The sequence below is a fragment of the Cervus canadensis genome, chromosome 11 (genome assembly GCF_019320065.1).
Source record: "Cervus canadensis isolate Bull #8, Minnesota chromosome 11, ASM1932006v1, whole genome shotgun sequence".
Classification (NCBI taxonomy): domain Eukaryota; kingdom Metazoa; phylum Chordata; class Mammalia; order Artiodactyla; family Cervidae; genus Cervus; species Cervus canadensis.
This window is the reverse complement of record NC_057396.1, coordinates 75,634,441-75,654,119: the sequence shown is the minus strand read 5'-3', so window position 1 is coordinate 75,654,119 and position 19,679 is coordinate 75,634,441. Positions and strand designations below refer to the sequence as shown.

Here is a 19,679-nt window from a genome sequence, read left to right as displayed (position 1 = left end):
AGCCATGTAAATTATCTGAACTTCAGTTGCATCATGTATAAGATGGACAGGATTAACACCCAAGTCACAGGAATGCTCGAGGCTGCAATTAAAGGCATGCGTTCTCAACAAAGACTGGTTCTGCTGCATGCCATGGAAGGCATGAACACCCCTTCCCCAAATGACGAAATGACAGGCGACTCTAGTGATCCCTGCCTTTAAAACCCTGTCCTCCCATGATCCCATCTGATCTTCACACAGCTCATTTTGAGGGGAGGCAATTGGGACTTGGAGAGGTCACCAGACTTGTGCAAAGGTGACATAGCTAGGAAGAAAAGCAGCCAGAACTGAGAATCCCTCCACCTCACCTCCCAGTCCCTCATCAAGGTGGCCATAGGGAGACAGGTGCCCCCCCCTCCGCCCCTAAGGTGGGAGGTTGGGGGCCGTAGGCGGGAGATCTGGAAAGTGGAAATCTCGAGTTCTCCCTCACTCTGTGATCCTGTGGTCAACTTCTAGAAGGCTACATACATTCACTCCAAACACTGACCTCAAATCTCTCACACTTCATCACTGCCTGCTCTCTCTGCCGCTTCTGCCCCCTGGACAGAAAGTGCAGTCAACTCTTGGAAATTACAGGATTCTCTGATGGTCACAGCTCTGCCCTTTGGACTTCAGACAGATGGAGCAGAGATGAGGAAAAGAGATCCGGAGATGAGGGGGTTCTTGCCAAGAAGCGAACACCAGTGGAAAATTCTGGGAGTGACAGGTCTCCTGCAGCCTGGTGAGACACTCTTTCTACTGTCTGGACTGCGCTTCCTTTTCCAAATCTCAGCTTTTCTGTGTCCCAGAGCAACTCAAGCCTTCTGCCTCTTGGAGAGTGATGAGAATAGATGAGCTGACCCCAGCAAAGGGGGATGGGAGGGGAGAGGAGTTCTGATGATGGGGAATACCTGGATAGAACCAGTCCTACAGCCCTGGGTGGAGTTTTTTCACCCTCTAACCCCCTTAGGGCTTCTTCCCTGGTGGCTCAGATGGTAAAGAATCTGCGTGCAATGCAGGAGACCCAGGTTCGATCCCTGGGTTAGGAAGGTCCCCTAGAGGAGGTAATGGCAACCCACTCCAGTACTCTTGCCTGGAGAGTTCCATGGACAGAGGAGCCTGGTGGGCTTCAGTCCATGGGGTCACAAAGAGATGGACGTAACTGAGCAACTAACACTTTCACTTTCAACCTCCTTAGAGCTTCTCCCAAAATCAGCTCCCAGTTGATCAGTCCTGAAAGAAAGACCTCAATTGTCTATGCTTTAGGTCAGGAAGATCCCCTGGAGAAGGGAGTGTCTACCCACCACAGTACTCTTGCCTGGAGAATCCCATGGACGGAGGAGCCCGGAGGGCTTAGTCCAAGGGGTCGCAAAGAGTCAGACATGACTGAGTGATTCATGGACCCTAATCTGAAAGAATCTGAGATTTCCCTCTGACCAACAGCAGAAATCCCACATAGGGCATCTCTGATGGCTGACCTTTGAGCTAACGGTGACCCTTTCCAACCAATCTTTATGGAGCTGGAACAATCCCCACGATGGGGACATTATTCTCCCACAAAGGAGCTCATTCTGTTTGAGTCTTCCTATCATTTCCAGCTCTCCTTATAATGTCAGCACCATCACATTCCAGACACCTACCAGAGTTTTAGAAGTTTCTTAGATATTCAACGAGAGATGCTTCTTGCTCTTTCCCTTTTCTCGGTATAACCCCTTAATTGAAAGAGCCTCCCTCGTCTTCCACATGGTCTCACCTACCTTGTCTCTGATTCTAAAAGCAATCACTTGGAGGAGGTGTGTGGTGCATCATCAGTCCCGTGACACAGATGAGGGGACTTAGACCCAGACGTGCTGAGCATCTTGCATCCCTGCAGGGGAGATGAACGAACACCTCCCAGCACGCTGTGCTCCACACAAACCACACTAGCTTCGACCCTGCTCTCCAAGGAAGAGAGAGATGGCCCCTTTTTCGATGAGAGGAAACCAAGATTCAAGCCTGTCAAGTATGTTTTGAATCTGGACTGTGGTTCATTTCCTCTCTGATCTAATTTGGCCACGCTTACCTTCGGCAGGACCAAGAGCTCCTTTCCTGGAAGACGAGGCTGGATGGGAGCAGAATGTGATGTGAGGTCCGAACGAGGCTTTTGGAGACAAGAGGAATAAACATCTTGAGCGCCTGCAGCTCATAAGCTGTGACACCCCACAGAAGCACCCATTGATGGGCGCCTAGACCTCTGTCCTCTTCTGGGTGCTCCAGGAAGGCAATTAGAAAACCGGGGTGTGGGAATTCGCCACTGATTGGGTGTCTCTAATCAGGCCCTGAGCTTCTAATTAGGCTTCTCTGAGCCCCAGAGGAGAGAAATCTTCAGAAAACGGCCCCTGCACAATTAGCTTTCTCAGTTCCTCCCCACTCAAACTGTGTCTGATCTGGCAGCTCCTATCATAATTTAGTCTCATTGCGGGGATGGGAGAGAGATTTCCACACGCTGAGATGTTCTCAACAACCCAAGGTGACACCTTCTGAACAATCTCACTTATGGGGCACGAGTGAAATTAGTGATTATGTGGAGTCCCAGAACCCTGCGTGCTCTTTGACTCAACTAATATTAACAATCTGTCTTCACAAAGCAGAAAGAGAGACACAGACATAGGGAACAAACACATGGACCCCAAGGGGGAAAAGGGGAAAGGCGAATGAACTGAGAGATTGGGACTGATGCATATACACTGCTATGTATAAAACACATAACTAACGAGAGCCTACTATAGCACACAGGGAATGCCATTCTGCGCTCTGCGGAGACCTCAGTGGGAAGGAAGCAGCATCTCCTGCATCGGCAGGCAAATTCTTTACCACTGAGCCACCAGGGAAGTCCAGTGAAAACATTTAAACCACTGTAATCACACCATTCCAACAAGCACTGTTATAGTTGGGGGGAAAGGCACCAAGACGAAGCTATTTAGCACATAAACTCTGGCAGTAGACTGTGTGGGTTCAAATCCTCCTTCCCTGTGATGGGAATTTAAAGAACTATTGTGACTTCTCGAAACCCACCTCCTGAGATGGACATGGAGATTAAAGATGTTCCGTAGAAAACATACAGAACACTCATGCATCTTGAGTGTCAAGCTTTTAGAAAGCATTTGTTTTCTATTTTCTATTAAGCTTCTTAATATTTAATCTAAAACTATTTCAAACAGAGAGAGAAATGCAGAAAATAATGTACATGACCCCAGGTGCCTGCCGTTAGTACATTAATCTGTGAAAACACTGGTTTTCAGGTTGAAATACTAACGATGGGTCCTTCTCTTATTTCTTTTTTTTAAAGGGCCAATAAGTATGTGGATAATACTAAAGAACATAGTGATAAAAAATTAATATCCTTCCAGATATCTTGGTACTGTTAATATACTTCCTGAATTTTTTCTCTAGACATTTACTGCATATTTTTAAAATTCAGGATCAAAATTCATGCACTTTTTATGGTGTCCCGCTGGGGTGAGTTAATATGAGAAACGCAGCTGTTATAACCTGCTCAAGTGGAAGAAACCTACAGCCCACTGCAATACCCTGGAAAATGCTGAGACCTCATGCAGCTCATGATGCTGGGGTCATCAAACAATATACCCCAAGATTCTATACCCTAAAAGTCTAAGCAACCCAGGGAAAGAAAAAACTAACTCCCAAACTTGTCACAGAGCTGGTGCTATTGCCCTTGTCTGATACCTGATCACAAGGGTAGTCATGATAACCTGCCTGCAAAAGACATCCCCAGGTTTCTGGAATGCTTTGGTGAAGGAGAGACCATATAAGGAAAAATATGTTTTAAAATCTTGATATATATGTTTCTGAGATGTAATATCCTTCCACTCTTAACAGAAAGGGAATTGAAACAGGTTTATGTAATTTTGAAAACAGTAATAAGGATTTGCTACACACAGGCACACACTTCTAAGCCTATACCAATTGATGAGATGTGAGACCTCCCTTCCACTCATTCAGTCCCCTCGCTAGCCCTTCAGTTTTCTGTTTCATTGTTCTATTGATTACTGCTCATGTAGAGAAAGGCTACTGATATAAAAAAGGCTTTTTTATTAATTTTTATTGAACTACAGTAAAGAATACGCCTGCAATGTGGGAGACCTGGGTTCGATCCCTGGGTTGGGAAGACCCCTGGAGAAGGACACGGCAACCCACTCCAGTATCCTTGCCTAGAGAATCCCATGGACAGAGGAGCCTGGTGACCTACAGTCTGTGGGGTCACAAACTGTCGGACACGACTGAGCGACTTTCAGTTGACACTTCATAGTTGATTTACAATGATTCAGGTACACAGCAAAATAATGCATTTATACGTATATGTAGATATATATTTTCAGATTCTTTTCCATTATAGGTTTCTACAAGATACTGTATATAGCTGTGATGTACAGTAGGTAATTGATCTGTTTTACATATAGCAGTGTGTGCTTGTTAATCCCAAATTCTCACTTTATCCCTCCCCCATTGCTGTCCTCCTTGGTAATCACAAGCTTGTTTTCTATGTCTGTGAGTCTGTTTCTACTTTGTAAATAAGTTAATTTGCATCATTTTTTTAGATTCCACATGTAAGTGATATCGTGATATTTGTCAAGAAAGGCTACTGATAATTGTTTATGTAGGTCCTTTTTGCCTGGAAATTTGCTGAGCTCTAATAGTTGCCAGTTCATTACTTTGGACTTTCAAGAAAAATAGAAGCTTCAGGCATGCTTTAAAAAAAGGTATATGGAATCTCTTATGCTCACATGTGATGGAGAGAATGTAAATCACAGACACTGTTGGCACTTGGCATGGTATCCTGAGCCTTCTCCACGCAGTGGTCAGATGAGGCCACATGCGAGTTCATACTGCAGCTCATCTCACTATGTCCTAGGAAGCGAAAAGTGAAACTGAAAGTCACTCCGTCGTGTCGACTCTTTGCGACGCCACGGACAATACAGTCCATGGAATTCTCCAGGCCGGAATACTGGAGTGGGTAGCCTTTCGCTTCTCCAGGGGATCTTCCCGACCCAGGGACTGAACCCAGGTCTCCCACACTGCAGGTGACTCTTCCCAGCTGAGCTACCAGCGAAGCCCCAGAACCACTGCCCATTCCACAGAGGGGCTCTAGTGTGGGTCACCATTCTGCACTCCTAGCCAGCTCCAGGCTTCGATCCCTGGGTCAGGAAGATCTCCTGGAGGAGGAAATAGCGGCCCACTGCAGGATGCTTGCTGGGAAATCCCATGGACAGAGGAGCCTGGCGGGCCCCAGTCCACGGGGTCCCAAAGACTCAGACACGACTGAGCCGTCTCAGCACAGCACACGGCCCGCTCCAGAGTCAGTGAGGCAGCTCCACAGTGCGCGGGCTCCCGCCTGAAGCTGCTAAACCCAGAAGTCACCCCCACCCACCGCCGCCATCAGCAACACAGCCAGGCGGAAGCGATCTCCTCCTCTGCGTCTTTGTGCGTCTGACGCCGACGCCACGACCGACGCAGCCCCGCCCACCGGCGAGGCTCCGCCCTCAAGGCGGGTTCCTTGCGGGTTCCTCCAGCCGGTAGCTTACGTTCCCGAGCTTCTGGCGGTCTCAGCTCGGATCCATTATATCTCGGAGGAAATTCCTCAGCCTCCTGTGTAGATCACTGGCCCTACTCACCTCCACCTACCCAATATCCACAGGCTAAAAGCAAGTGTGTGCATTGGGAGATGTTTCCATTTGAACCCCAGGTCCCCTCATCCAAAATATCCTATTATGCTAAATAAGTTCCGCCTCTTTGGTACTTTCAACTTTTTATTATGAAGTAACGTGACCACAGATTTCTACAGATATTAATGATTGCTTCCTTAGAATAATTTTTTAGAAGCAGAACTCTGGGGAAAGGGGCATTTTCATTTTCCAGGGTCTTCAGATAGCCTTGAGATTTTAAACATTTTTCATGTGTTATCTAGACACTTTTATACATTTCTTGTAAATTTAGCATTCATTCTCTTTGCCTTTTTTTTTTCCAACGAGATGTTTGACGTTTCTAACTGAACCATAGAAACATTAAGGATAGCTCCTTTCATTTGATTATTGTTTTTTTTTTTTTTTGGCCATACCACATGGCATTCGAGATCTTAGTACCCTGCTCAGGAATTGACCCCACACCCCGGGAAATGCAAACACAAATTCTTAACCACTGGACCAGGGAAGTCCCTCTCCTTTGACTTGTTTGAGAGATGTGAAGAGACTGATTAGATAAGACCCTGATGCTGGGAAAGATTGAAGGCAAAAGGAGAAGAGACCCGCAGAGGATGAGATGGTTGGATGGCATCACCAGCTCAATGGACATGAGTTTGAGCAAACTCCGGGAGACGGTGAAGGACAGGGAAGTGTGGCGTGCTGCTGTCCATGGGGTTGCAAAGAGTCAGACATGGCTTAGTGAATGAATAGCAGCAACAATTTATTGAGTACCTAGTATATGCCAGCAACTGAGCGCTAAAGATGTGGTAATGAACAAAACAGATGAAATTCCTGCCTTCAGGGAGTTTACGTTCTAATGGGCAGAGACCAAAAAAAATAATAATAATAATAAATAGTGTCATAAAGACATAGAGCACGGTGATGTGATAGCAACTGTCTGGTGTGGTAACAGAGAAAGACGACTCCTGGAAGTCAGAAAAGGTCTCTCTGAGGTGGCCTTTACACTGAGATCTGCATGAAAAGAAGACACAAGAGCATCTTCTTAAGTGAAAAACATGCCAGGTGGCCAGAACCACAAGTGCAAAGGCCCTGGGGCAGGAATGAGCTGGGCTTTCGAGGAGCAGTTAGGCAGGCAGGAGGCATGCTTCTCTAGTCAACTAGGGCTGGGAGAGCCTGGAGGTGGTCTGGCAGGTGGCCAGAGGCTCTGGTATTATTGCAAGATAATACCATGCAAGAGGTGGTCGTTAACTTTTGACCCCTGCCGAAGTGCCCTGCTCCCATCAAATGCAGTCTGAGTAAGCCCTCCAGGCAGGAAGTGAGCTGGGAGAAAATCCCTGGGCACCCAAAGGCATTTCCTGGAACAGTTTTCTTCAGAATCTCCCTTCCTGGAGCAGCAAGGGGCCCCCTGTTCCTTCTTGTACTTGGCACTCACACCACTGGACATCAAAAATGAAATGTTTCGGTAGAAACCAACACCAGACTATAAAGCAATCATCCTCCGATTAAAAACAAATAGATTTTTAAAAAATGAAAAGCTTTAAATTCAAAGACGTAGAGAACAAACTTATGGTTACTGGGAGAAGCGTTGGGGGAAAGAATAGTTAGGGATTTGGGGATGGACACGTACATACTGCTATATTTAAAAGACATAACCAACAGGGACCCACTGTATATATAGCACAGGAACTCTGCTCAATGTTGTGTGGTAGCCTGGCTGCGAGGGGAGTTTGAAGAATGGATACATGGATATGTATGACTGGGTCCCTTTTCTGGGCACCTGAAACTATCAACACTGATGATCAGTGCAGTTGCTTAGTCGTGTCTGACTCTGTGCGACCCCATGGCTGCAGCACGCCAGGCTCCCTGTCCATCACCAACTCCCTCAGTTTACTCAAACTCATGTCCGTAGAATCAGCAATGGCATCCAACCGTCTCATCCTCTGTCATCTCCTTCTCCTCCCACCTTCAATCTTTCCCAGCATCAGGGTCTTATCAAATAATTCAGTTCTTTGCATCAGGTGGCCAAAGTATTGGAGTTTCAGCTTCAGCATCAATCCTTCTAATGGATATTCAGGACTGATTTTCCTTAGGATGGACTGGTTGGATCTCCTTGCAGTCCAAGGGATTCTCAAGAGTCTTCTCCAACACCACAGTTCAAAAGCATCAATTCTTCAGCGCTCAGCTTTCTTTATAGTCCAACCCTCATTCCATACATGACCACCACCGGAGAAACCATATCTTTGATGAGATGGACCTTTGTTGGAGAAGTAATGTCTCTGCTTTTTAATATGCTGTCTAGGTTGGTCATAACGTTTCTTCCAAGGGGCAAGCATCTTTTAATTTTATGGCTGCAGCCACCATCTGCAGTGATTTTGGAGCCCAAAAAAATAAAGTCTGCCACTGTTTCCAATGTTTCCCCATCTATTTGTCATGAAGTGATGGGACAGGATGCTATGATCTTAGTTTTCTGAATGTTGAGCTTTAAGCCAATTTTTTCACTCTCCTCTTTTACGTTCATCAAGAGGCTCTTTAGTTCTTCACTTTCTGCCCTAAAGATGGTGTCATCTGCATATCTGAGATTATTGATATTTCTCCTGGCAATCTTGATTCCAGCTTGTGATTCATCCATCCCGGCATTTCTCATGATGTACTGTGCATATAAATTAAATAAGCAGGGTGACAACATACAGACTTGACGTACTCCGACCAGTCTGTTGTTCCATGTCCAGTTCTAACTGCTGCTTCCTGACCTGCATACAGATTTCTCAGGAGGCAGGTCAGGTGGTCTGGTATCCCCAGAAATTTCAGAATTTTCCACAGTTTGCTGTGATCCACACAGTCAAAGGTTCTGACATAGTCAATAAAGCATAAATACATGATTTTCTGGAACTCTCTTGCTTTTTCAATGTTCCATGGATGCTGGCAATTTGATCTCTAGTTCCTCTGCCTTTTCTAAATCCAGCTTGAACATTTGGAAGTTCATGGTTCACGTACTGTTGGAGCCTGGGCTTGGAGAATTTTGAGCATCACTTTACTAGCATGTGAGATGAGTGCAATTGTGCAGAAGTTTGAACATTCTTTGGCATTGCCTTTCTTTGGGATTGGAATGAAAACTGACATTTTCTAGTCCTGTGACCACTGCTGAGTTTTCCAAATTTTCTGGCATATTGAGTGCAGCATTTTAACATCACCATCTTTTATGATTTGAAATAACTCAGCTGGAATTCCAACACCTCCACTAGCTTTATTCATAATGATACTTCCTAAGGTCCACTTGACTTCACATTCCAGGATGTCTGGCTCTGGGTGAGTGATCATACCATCATGGTTATCTGGGTCATGAAGATCTTTTTTGTATAGTTCTTCTGTGTATTCTTGCCACCTCTTCTTAATACCTTCTGCTTCTGTTAGGTCCACACCATTTCTGTCCTTTGCTTTGCATGAAATTTTCCCTTGGTATCACTTACACGTGACTTCTACAAAAGCCTCTCCTCTGTTCTCTTCCATTGGCCTGCGTCACTGTTTTTATGCCAGTACCACACTGTTCTGCTGTGAGTGTGGACTGCTGATCGCTCATGGGTGCAGCCTTCTCTGGGGTATTGCCCTCAGCCAGGGGATCCACTTCTCCCAGAAATGCCAAAGGGGGGTGGGCATCACTTCCACATCTCCTGGGGACACCCCTTGGTCAATGGATAGTTACTATGGCCTGCAGGCCAAAACCCCTGCTAGAGGCAGAACTGAGCCCATGGTATAGTTCATATTCTAGAGGTCCCTTGAGGACCAAGTCACAGCTTGATTCGAACTGAAATGATATCATTACATCCAGAGTTAATGAGGCAGCCCGCAGTAAATGGGCTTTACTGTGTACAGAGCTTTGACTGTGCAGAAACCACCCAGCCATCCCATTCCTATATTTTCTACTCCCTCAGTGAAACACTGGCCTCAAAATCCATGGCTCAAGTCTTTTTTTAAGGAACCCAACCTAAGGCACATCTCTTTCCAAAAGTCCAGACAAAAGCTCTATGGTTAATACTAATAATGGAATAACAATAATATTTGTGTAATACATCAAAGCACTTCAGATCATCCCAATATGTCACAAAGAGAAGAAAGCAATAATTACCCTATAATTTTGCAAGTTTCCAAGGGGATATTTGGGCTTCCCTGGTGGCTCAAATGGTAAGGAATCTACCTGCAATGCAGGAAGACTGGGGTTCTATCCCTGGGTCAGGAAGATCCCTTGGAGAAGGGAATGGTAACCCGTTCCAGTATTCCTGCCAGGAGAACTCTGTGGACAGAGGAGCCAGGCAGACTAGAGTCCATGGAGTCCCAAAGCATCAGACACAACTGAGCAATGTAGAGGGAGGGGGATGTTTGATGGAATACTATCATTACTGGCTTATTCGCCCTTTTTCTCTCTATTTTGTCCCAACAGCCTCTGTACCCTCTAGACCATTCCAGGAAGCATTCACAATTCAGCACACAGACGCTTTCATCGTTTCAGCAAGCTGTGTCCACTTCTTTTGTGACCCCATGGACTGTAGCCTGCCAGCTTCTTTTGTCCTTGGGATGAAGAATATTTAGCACACCTAGCCTCATTTCCTCCGGAATCATCCCTCCTAATAAAACTCGGAGCAGATGATGTGCCTAAGTTTCAGCTCCTGAGATGAAACTTGACGTCAGGTTTAAGACTTAAGGATGGATTGATGTAGGATGGACGCAGTGTATAAAACATCACCCAGAGTTTTCAGAGTTGAGTCCTGGTCCTGTCACCACCACTAACGGGACAGCTGGACACTGAGGGCCAGTGGTAAAGGGGAACCAGCCTCAGTCCTTAGAGGAACTGCAAATGAGCTTTGAGGCTAATGAGACTCAGGAGTTGCCACGGAATCCCACAGGATTTGTTTTCATTCTCTCTGAAGTGGGAGATGAGCTAACGAGCACCTTCAGAAGAGAGTTACCCCTGACAGTGCTGCCTCTCCCAGGGAGCCCTGGGGGCTATCCAGGCGCTGATTCACAAGTCAGGGACTGTTTTCACGCTCCCTGCATCCTTCTACAAAACCATCCCTAGACGTACTTTTAAAGAGTCTCTGGTTTTCTGAGTAAGAAGAAACCTAAAACCTGTCAGCTCTATACATCCATTTGCATAATCTGAGCTGCTTCTTCAAAATCTTTAAATGACTTTTGATTACTTTGATTCCAAAATTAAGATGCATCCAACCGGATTATTCCATCAGGTAAGCAGGATGTCATCGAGACCTTGATAACATTGAGAGGGTCCTGGCTCTGAAGGAAGGTCCACACAGACTAGGGAGGGTGAAACTGGGCAGAGATTCTGGCCACATCATCAGACCTTGTCACCTAGTGGGACCCCGGCCAGACTGGGATTTCAGCTCTTATTTGAAATACACAAACAAGACTGGCTCATTTTTTTTTTCTTGAAAACCTACAGCTGCAATCTTTTCAGGCTTATCTGTGTGTCAATAGGCAACATATAGAAAATGTAGATAGTTTTCTCAGACAGGGGTGGGGTACTATACTGCCTTGCTTAGACCAGAGAATCCACCACAAAGTACTGGATGTCCTGTAATTACGCTGTAGGTGGGATTACTCCTATGTAACACAGCTTTGGCTTTGAAAGACGGCAGACCTGAGTTAGAATCTGGGGTTTTCAACTGACTAGTCCTGTGACTTTGCACAAGTTACTTAACTATTCAGAGTCTCAGTTCCTGCAGGACAAAACAATAATTTTATCACAGGTTCATCATGAGCATTGTATGAGATAATGTATGTAGAATGTTTAATATCCTGGCTGGTACTCTTAGGAAGGGCACACAAGAAGAGAATAACAAAATCAGAAAAAAATAAACAATTTATCGAGACAACATGGATAAATCGAAAAGATATACTGTATGTGGAAAAAGACACACAAAAAGATCATGTCTATAAACATTAAACTACACTAAAAATAAGTGTATTTTTTAAATATACACATATTTTTAAGTAAATATAAAAGCAATATCACTTCAGTTCAGTCGCTCAGTCATGTCTGCCTCTTTGCGACCCCATGAATTGCAGCACGCCAGGCCTCCCTGACCATCACCAACTCCCGGAGTTTACTCAAACCCATGTCCATCGAGTTGGTGATGCTATCCAGCCATCTCATCCTCTGTCGTCCACTTCTCCTCCTGCCCCCAATCCCTCCCAGCATCAGGGTCTTTTCCAATGAGTCAGCTCTTCACATCAGGTGGCCAAAGTATTGGAGTTTCAGCAAAAGCGATATACATAGTGGTATATATGGTTGACATATACTAGAATGTATCCCTATAAGGGATTGGGAAACAATTGAGGATGGAGAGAAGAATAAAATAATATGAAGGATCTCACCCTGCTCAATAATGACGGTTTATCAGGAACATGGGGATATGATTAATTTTGGATGCAAGACTGCATAATATGATGTTTAAGTAAAGACACCCTGGAGAAGGAAGGGACAACCCACTCCAGAATTCCTGGCTGGGAAATCGCCTGGACAGAGGAGCCTGGTGGGCTGCAGTCCATGGGGTCACAGAAGAGTCAGACACGACTTAGCAACCTAACATGAACAACAAGCCGTGCATCACCTGAGATAGAGCTGCCTGGTTTATATGCTCAGTGACTCATAGCGAGAGCACACGTGTTAGAAAAATCCTTTCAGGAGCCTCAGTAGCCCACACATCCAGACACAAGTCGTGGGTTGTGAGAGCAGAGGACCTTTCATGATGGTGTCATCGAGCCCTGCCACTTTGCAGGACAGGAAGCAAAGTCCAAGGCGAGGAAATGACTCCGGAAGCTTATTCAGCCGGTTAGTGTCCGTCCTAGAGATGGCAGCTGCGGATCCTGACAATCCCAAGAGGGCCTCCCGAAGAACATCCTTCATCCCATAACAGGGCTGCTGGAGTGGGGAGCAGGGAACAGCTCAAGGAGGCTGTGTTTTCTGTGATAAGCCAGTGTCTGCCTCCCACGAGTGACCCTTGATCCCAGCTAGAGGAGATCTCCAGCCTTAGAACAACATGGTAAAAATTGAAGTGGAGAAAAGTCTTTCATTATAGTTTTTACTATTGAGACATAATGACATATAATAGTGTATAAGTTTGAGTTGTACAATGTTTTGGTTTGATAGTCATATATTACAATATAATTGCCACCGTATCATATCTTCCACCATGTCCCATAACTGTCCTGTCTTCCTTGTGGTCAGAACAGTCAGAAACTAGTGTTTAGCAACTTCGAAGTTTATAATACAATATTTCAACTAAAAGCACTCTGCTATGCCCTAGATCTTCAGAACCTATTTGCTAGTTTCTATTTTGGACCCAGAAACACATCTTTTAATACCATCTGACTAACGTTACTGACCACACATTGAAATAGGTAATAACTGGGTCATTTGTAGTGATGTGGATGAACCTAGAGTCTATCAGACAGAGTGAAGTAAGTCGAAAGAGAAAACAAATATATTTAATGCATATAGATGTAGTTTAGAAAAAGGATACAGATGAACCTATTTCCAGAGCAGGAATAGAGATGCAAACATAGACAAGGGACGTGTGGACACAGGAGAGAAGGGGAGGGTGGGGTGAACAGAGGGGCAGAGACATACATGTGCCACATGTGTGAACTAGACGGCCAGCGGGAAGCAGCTACAGATACACGGCACAGGGCGCTCAGCTCAGCGCTGGGAGATGACCTGGAGAGACGGAACTGGGTGGGGAGGCTCAAGAGGGATGCGATGTGTGTACACGCAGAGCTGACTCTCTTTGCTGTACAGAAGACACTAACACAACATTCTAAGGTAATTATAGTTCATTAGCAGAAGAAAGAAAGAAAGAAAGTAAGCTCCAAGGATAGAGTCTACAACACGGGGAGCACAGCCACTATTTTATAATAACTACATAGGAGCACAACATTCCAAATTGCGAGTCACTGTATTGTACACCTATAACTGATACATCAACTACACATCAATAAAATAAAGTTGCAAAGTAAAAAATAAAAATATGCATATGCGAAAATGAGGGAATAGTCCACCTAAAGATTTGCCATCTTCCAACCTCCGAAATGCTTTCCTGAGAAGAAGGGTTTAGAATTATTGTCTCTGGACGGGGTGAAACTAAGGCCAAAGTGTGGAAGTAAACAGAGAATTTAGAACCAAAAGGGAATTCACAGGTAGAACTGTCCACAGATAGAAGCTCACAGTGCAACCAGACAAACACATGGAGTGGTGTTCAGTAGAGGAGACTCCAGTGTCCAATGGGTGTTAGAGCAGATGCAGCCTAGATTATTTCCAAATCTCAGAGTCTATGTGTCTCTTATCTTCACAGAAACTTCCAAATATAGACCAGAGTTAATTTAAATTAGAAGCACCAGCTCATGGCTCAGCTCCCAAAAATGCAGGATGTCTGAGAAGAGTCAGCCAGGTACAAGGTTTCTCAAACACAACCTCTGTACATTTGCCCACAAAGATAAACCTAACTGCAACCAGACAGAAAACATTTGTTCTTCAATTCTGGGAATTTTTATTTTCCATCTCATTCCCAACCTCAGATCTCCAGTCTATGTGGAATCCATGGGCAAGAATAATCTCACCATAGTAACTGAGTTCATCCTCATGGGCTTTCCTGACTATCCTGAGCTGGAGATCGCCCTCTTCATGGCATTTCTGAGTTTCTATCTAGTCACCCTCCTGGGGAACCTGGGCATGCTCATTCTGATCCAGGAGGATGCCCGACTCCACACCCCGATGTACTTCTTTCTGAGCCACCTCTCACTGCTGGACACCTGCTACACCTCGGTCATCACCCCTCAGGTCCTGGCCACCCTGGCCACGGGCAGGACGGTCATCTCCTACGGCCAGTGTGCTGCCCAGTTCTTCTTCTTCACCGTCTGTGCAGGCACGGAGTGTTTCCTGCTGTCGGTGATGGCCCTCGATCGTTACGTGGCTATCAGCAACCCTCTGCTCTACACCGTGGCCATGCCTCCCAGGATCTGCTGGGCGCTGGTGCTCGGAGCCTACGTCTGCGGGCTAACAGGGTCCATCCTGCGTACCTCGTGTACGTTCACCCTCTCCTTCTGTGACGACAATCAGATCAACTTCTTCTTCTGTGACCTCCCACCCCTGCTGAAGCTGGCCTGCAGTGACACAAAAGATGCAGAGATTGTCATTATCTTTTGTGGCAACTTTGTGATTTTGGTCAACGCCTTGGTCATCCTGATTTCCTACCTGCTTATCATCAAGGCCGTTTTGAAGGTCAGCTCTTCAGGGGGCAGGGCTAAGGCTTTCTCCACGTGTGCCTCCCACCTCACTGCTGTGGCTCTGTTCTTCGGGACCCTTGCCTTCATGTATCTGCGGAGTGCTTCAGGCACATCCCTAGAGGAAGACAAGGCGGTGTCTGTCTTCTACACTGTGGTCATCCCCATGCTGAACCCTCTGATCTACAGCCTGAGAAACACGGATGTGAAAGCAGCCTTCACAAAGGTCACTGGTAGGTTCCAGGTGTTGCAGAGCGTGTAGATCTGGCTGAAAGGCTCTCTCGGTCCATTTCCTTCCCCGTTTCAACCTATCCTAACAGGCACCAGCAATATATGCAGCCTGTATCCTCAGAGAGACAGTAGTCACACAGGCACAGAAGAAAAACTGAAAATCAGTGGCAACGTGGATGGACCTAGAGATTATCATCCTAAGTGAATTAAGTCAGAAAGACAAAGACAAATACCATATGATATCACCTATTCAGTTCAGTTCAGTCGCTCAGTCGTGTCTGACTCTTTGCAACCCCATGGTCTACAGCATGCCAGGCTTCCCTGTCCATCACCAATTCCCAGAACTTACTCAAACTCATGTCCATTGAGTCGGTGATGCCATCCAACCATCTCATCCTCCTTCGTCCACTTCTCCTCCCACCTTCAATCTTTCCCAGCATCAGAGTCTTTCCCAATGAGTCAGCTCTTTGCATCAGGTAGCAAAAGTACTGGAGTTTCAGCTTCTGCATCAGTCCTTCCAATGAATATTCAGGACTGATTTCCTTTAGGATGGAGGTTGGATCTCCTTGCAGTCCAAGGGACTCTCAAGACTCTTCTCCAACACCACAGTTCAAAAGCATCAGTTCTTTGGCGCTCAGCTTTCTTTATAGTCAGACTCTCACATCCATACATGACTACTGGAAAAACAATAGCCTTGACTAGATGGACCTTTGTTGACAGAGTAATGTTTCTGCTTTTAATACACTCTCTCGGTTGGTCATAGCTTTTCTGCCAAGGAGCAAGCATATTAATTTCTTGGCTGCAGTTACCAGCTGCAGTGATTTTGGAGCCCAAAAATATAAAGTCTCTCAACGTTTCCATTATTTCCCCATCTGTTTGCCATGTAGTGATGGGACCGGATGCCATGATCTTAGTTTTCTGAATATTGAACTTTAAGCCAACTTTTTCACTCTCCTCTTTCACTTTCATCAAGAGGCTCTTTAGTTCTTCTTCACTTTCTGCCATAAGGGTGGTGTCATCTGCATATCTGAGGTTATTGATATTTCTCCCAGCGATCTTGATTCCAGCCTGTGCTTCATCCAGCCCAGCATTTGCCATGATGTGCTCTGCATATCAGTTAAATAAGCAGGGTGACAATATACACCTATGGTGGAATCTGAAACGTGACACAGAAGAGCTTAGCTACCAAAGGGAAGCAGACTACAGATGTAGAGGACAGACTTGTGGCTGCCGAGGGGAAGGGAGGAGGAGATGAGCAGGGAGCTGGGGTTAGCAGATGTGTGCGTGCGTGTGTGCTTCCGACTCTTTGAGCCCCCATGGACTGTAGCCCACCAGGCTCCTCTGTCCATGAGTTTTCCAGGCAGGAATACTGGAGTGGACTGCCATTTCCTCCTCCAAGGGATCTTCCTGCCCCTTGATCGAACCCGGGTCTCTTGCATCTCCTGCACTGGCTGACGAATTCTGTTGAGCCACTGCAGACACCTGGGGGTAACACACGCAAGCTGTTATATATAGAAAGGGAACAACAAGGTCCTACTGTGCAGCCCAGGAAACCATATTCAGTATCCTGTGATGTCCTTTGTAATCCTTAGTGGAAAAGAGTATGAAAAAATAATATATTATGTATGTATATATATATGTATGTATAACTGAATCACTCTGCCAAGCAGTAGAAATTAACACGTTATAAAGCAACTATACTTCAATAAAAAAATTTTTTTTAATTTTAACTGTGTATATGATAACACTTATTTCCAGCAATTCAAATGTACTTTCTTCTCTTGCTCCCATCTCCATTCCTTAGAACCCAGGAGTCTCAAGCTGCTCACTGACATCATAACTCACAGGATCTCAGCGGCCCAGGGAGGCTTCAGTTAATCTTCCCCAGTCCGGCGTTCTTTGTGCCCAGACTTGGGCTTCCCGTCCTTTCCTTCTCAGTTTTGCTCCCATTGGTTCTGCCTTCTTCTCTGGGACAAGGATTGCTTCTGAAGATACCCTAGATTAAAGTTAAATAGTCTTACGTGGCAGCCTGGATGGGAGGGGAGTTTGGGGGAGAATTGATAAACGTATAGGTAGGACTGAATCCCTTCATCATTCAGCTAAAACTACCACAACATTGTTAATCAGCTATACTCCAATACAAAATAAAAAGTTTTTTTAAAAAAAAGCTAGTCTTTATTTTTTAATGCATAAGTGACTCATTCCCTCAGTAAATGGGGAGTGTTGCGTAAGACAAAAGTGAGTCTCTACCTAGACTTACAGAACAATATAGGGATACTAAGAGGGCAGGTGGAATGGATTGGGAGATTGAGGTTGACATATACACACTCTTGATATTATGTATAAAATATGTAATGATGAGAACCAACCATATAGCACTGACAACTCTACTCGATGCTCTGGTCTGCGGGGACCTAAATGGGAAGGAAATTCAAGGAAGAGAGGATATGTGTAAACATAGAGCTGATTCACCTTGCTGTACAGTGGAATCTAACACATTATTTAAAGCAACTATACCTCGGTTTTTAAAAAGTGAGTCTCTCAGTGGTCACGGGAAGGGAGTGTTTATGAAATGAGCCTTCCTCCTCACATCCTAGATTCTCAAGTCTTGGAGTGTCTTTCCTCCTGGTTCACACCAGAACAATGGAATTTGCGAATCTGCAAATTGCCTTCCCACTTAATCACTCAGTTTGTTTTGTTTCCCGCTTTAATGTTACTGTGATACCTTCAAGATGAATCAAGCCTTTGGGAATGTTTCCTCAAGGACCAAGTCTTTAGTTTCTGAGGGATATGGTGCATGGCCTGCCCTCCTGACTCACTTTGCCTGCCTCATACACAGTTCTCCCCACCAAGCATCCCATTTCCAGGAAGAGCAAGGTCAGAGGGCAAAGGCAGGTATAAGGAAAATGCTGCCCCACATATTATCTTCTCTAGCAAAAGATCTGGTAAGAGGGGAAAGTAACTATAACCCCTTCACAAGACTGCAAAACCCTTTAGGGCAGAGTCTGCTTTCTGCATGGCTGAACACGTCCCCCAGTCCAGAGCTTGAACCAGAGGAGTGCTCGGTAATTGCCTTTGAACACGTTTTTACAGCACATGCCTGGTCTCATCTGAGCTTCACGGAAGTGACAAATACAGAGGCCACAGTTACGTAGAAGGCCCCCATTCTGCAGTTAAGAAAGCGCTCTCTCACCGTCCCTTTGGGCCTTTGCTCAGAGTCCTTTTGTTCAGTTTATAGCCAGAGACAAAGGCATGACTCTCAGAAGCAGGCTTGTATTCGAATTCCAGTTCTACCACTGATTCACTGTGACAACTGGGATAAGTGGTTTAATGTCTCAAGTCCTAAATTTCATCAAGTCTAAAACAAATGTAACAACTTTTAATTCAAGAGCATATTGTAAAAATTAAACAAAGTGATGAGAAAGGAATCCAGCACCAATCCGTTGCTCAGTATATATTGTTCTCTTCCCTTTTCTTTCGTTTACTTTCTGATGTCAACCCTGGCCCTTGCCACAATTCCGTGGCCATGAGCAAATATTAAATAGATCATGAACAAATGAAAAGGCAAGACAATGAACACAGAATGATGAACAACATTCCTTTTCACCTAAGAAATAAAATGAATATGAATGTTTAATTTTGGGGGTGGAGTAGGAGGAGTGAGTGTGTTTATTTGCATCCCACATATCCAAGGGTAACCCAAGGATGTCCTTTTTATTGAATGTATTGCTCTGTGCCCAATGAATCCCTCTAACCAATCGTGAATTTATGAGAAGTCGAGGCTCCATGCCCCTCCACGTGGGAACAACTGTTTCATTAAGATGGCCTGCCCCTCTGCCTGCAGGCGTTTTGTTCAGAAGTGAACATCTGATATGAATACAAACTTTTCCCCAGGCATCGTGAAGCTCAACATATGAGAGATCAAGCGTAGGAGACCAGATTGACCAACGTGGAGAAGTCAAGAGAGAGGCGACAATGACGTAGTTATTCAAAGAGAACCTGCATTTAGGCCACCACGGAGCATTAAGCAGAGCTCCCTTCTCTGTGCAGCATGATCTCATTGGTTATCTATTTTATGCTGTTGCTGCTGTTTAGTCGCTAGTCGTGTTTGACTCTCTGTGACCCCCGTGGACCGTGGCCCGCCAGGCTCCTCTGTCCATGGGATTTTCCAGGCAAGAACACTGGAATGGGTTGCCATTTCCTCCCCCAGGGATCTATTTCATATATAGTACCAGTATGTATACATGTCAATCCCAATCTCCTAATTCATCCCATCCCCATCTTCCCCCCTTGGTGGGTATCCATACATTTGTTCTGTATGTCTGGGAAGGAAATCAAAAAGGAGAGGGCATTGCTATATAGTAGAAACTAACACAATATTGTAAACCAACTACACCCCAATAAAAATAATTTTTTTAAAGAATCTGCAACAAAAGACTC

The 19,679-nt window shown here is 45.2% G+C and overlaps 1 protein-coding gene across 1 annotated transcript; it reads left to right on the top strand.

The window, feature by feature from the left end:
* Positions 1 to 14,325: 14,325 nt before the first annotated feature.
* On the top strand, positions 14,326 to 15,270 carry LOC122450307 (olfactory receptor 9I1-like). Its single transcript, XM_043482570.1, has one exon. It carries the CDS (start codon positions 14,326 to 14,328, stop codon positions 15,268 to 15,270), a length of 945 nt encoding a protein of 314 aa, XP_043338505.1.
* The last annotated feature ends 4,409 nt before the right edge of the window (positions 15,271 to 19,679 follow it).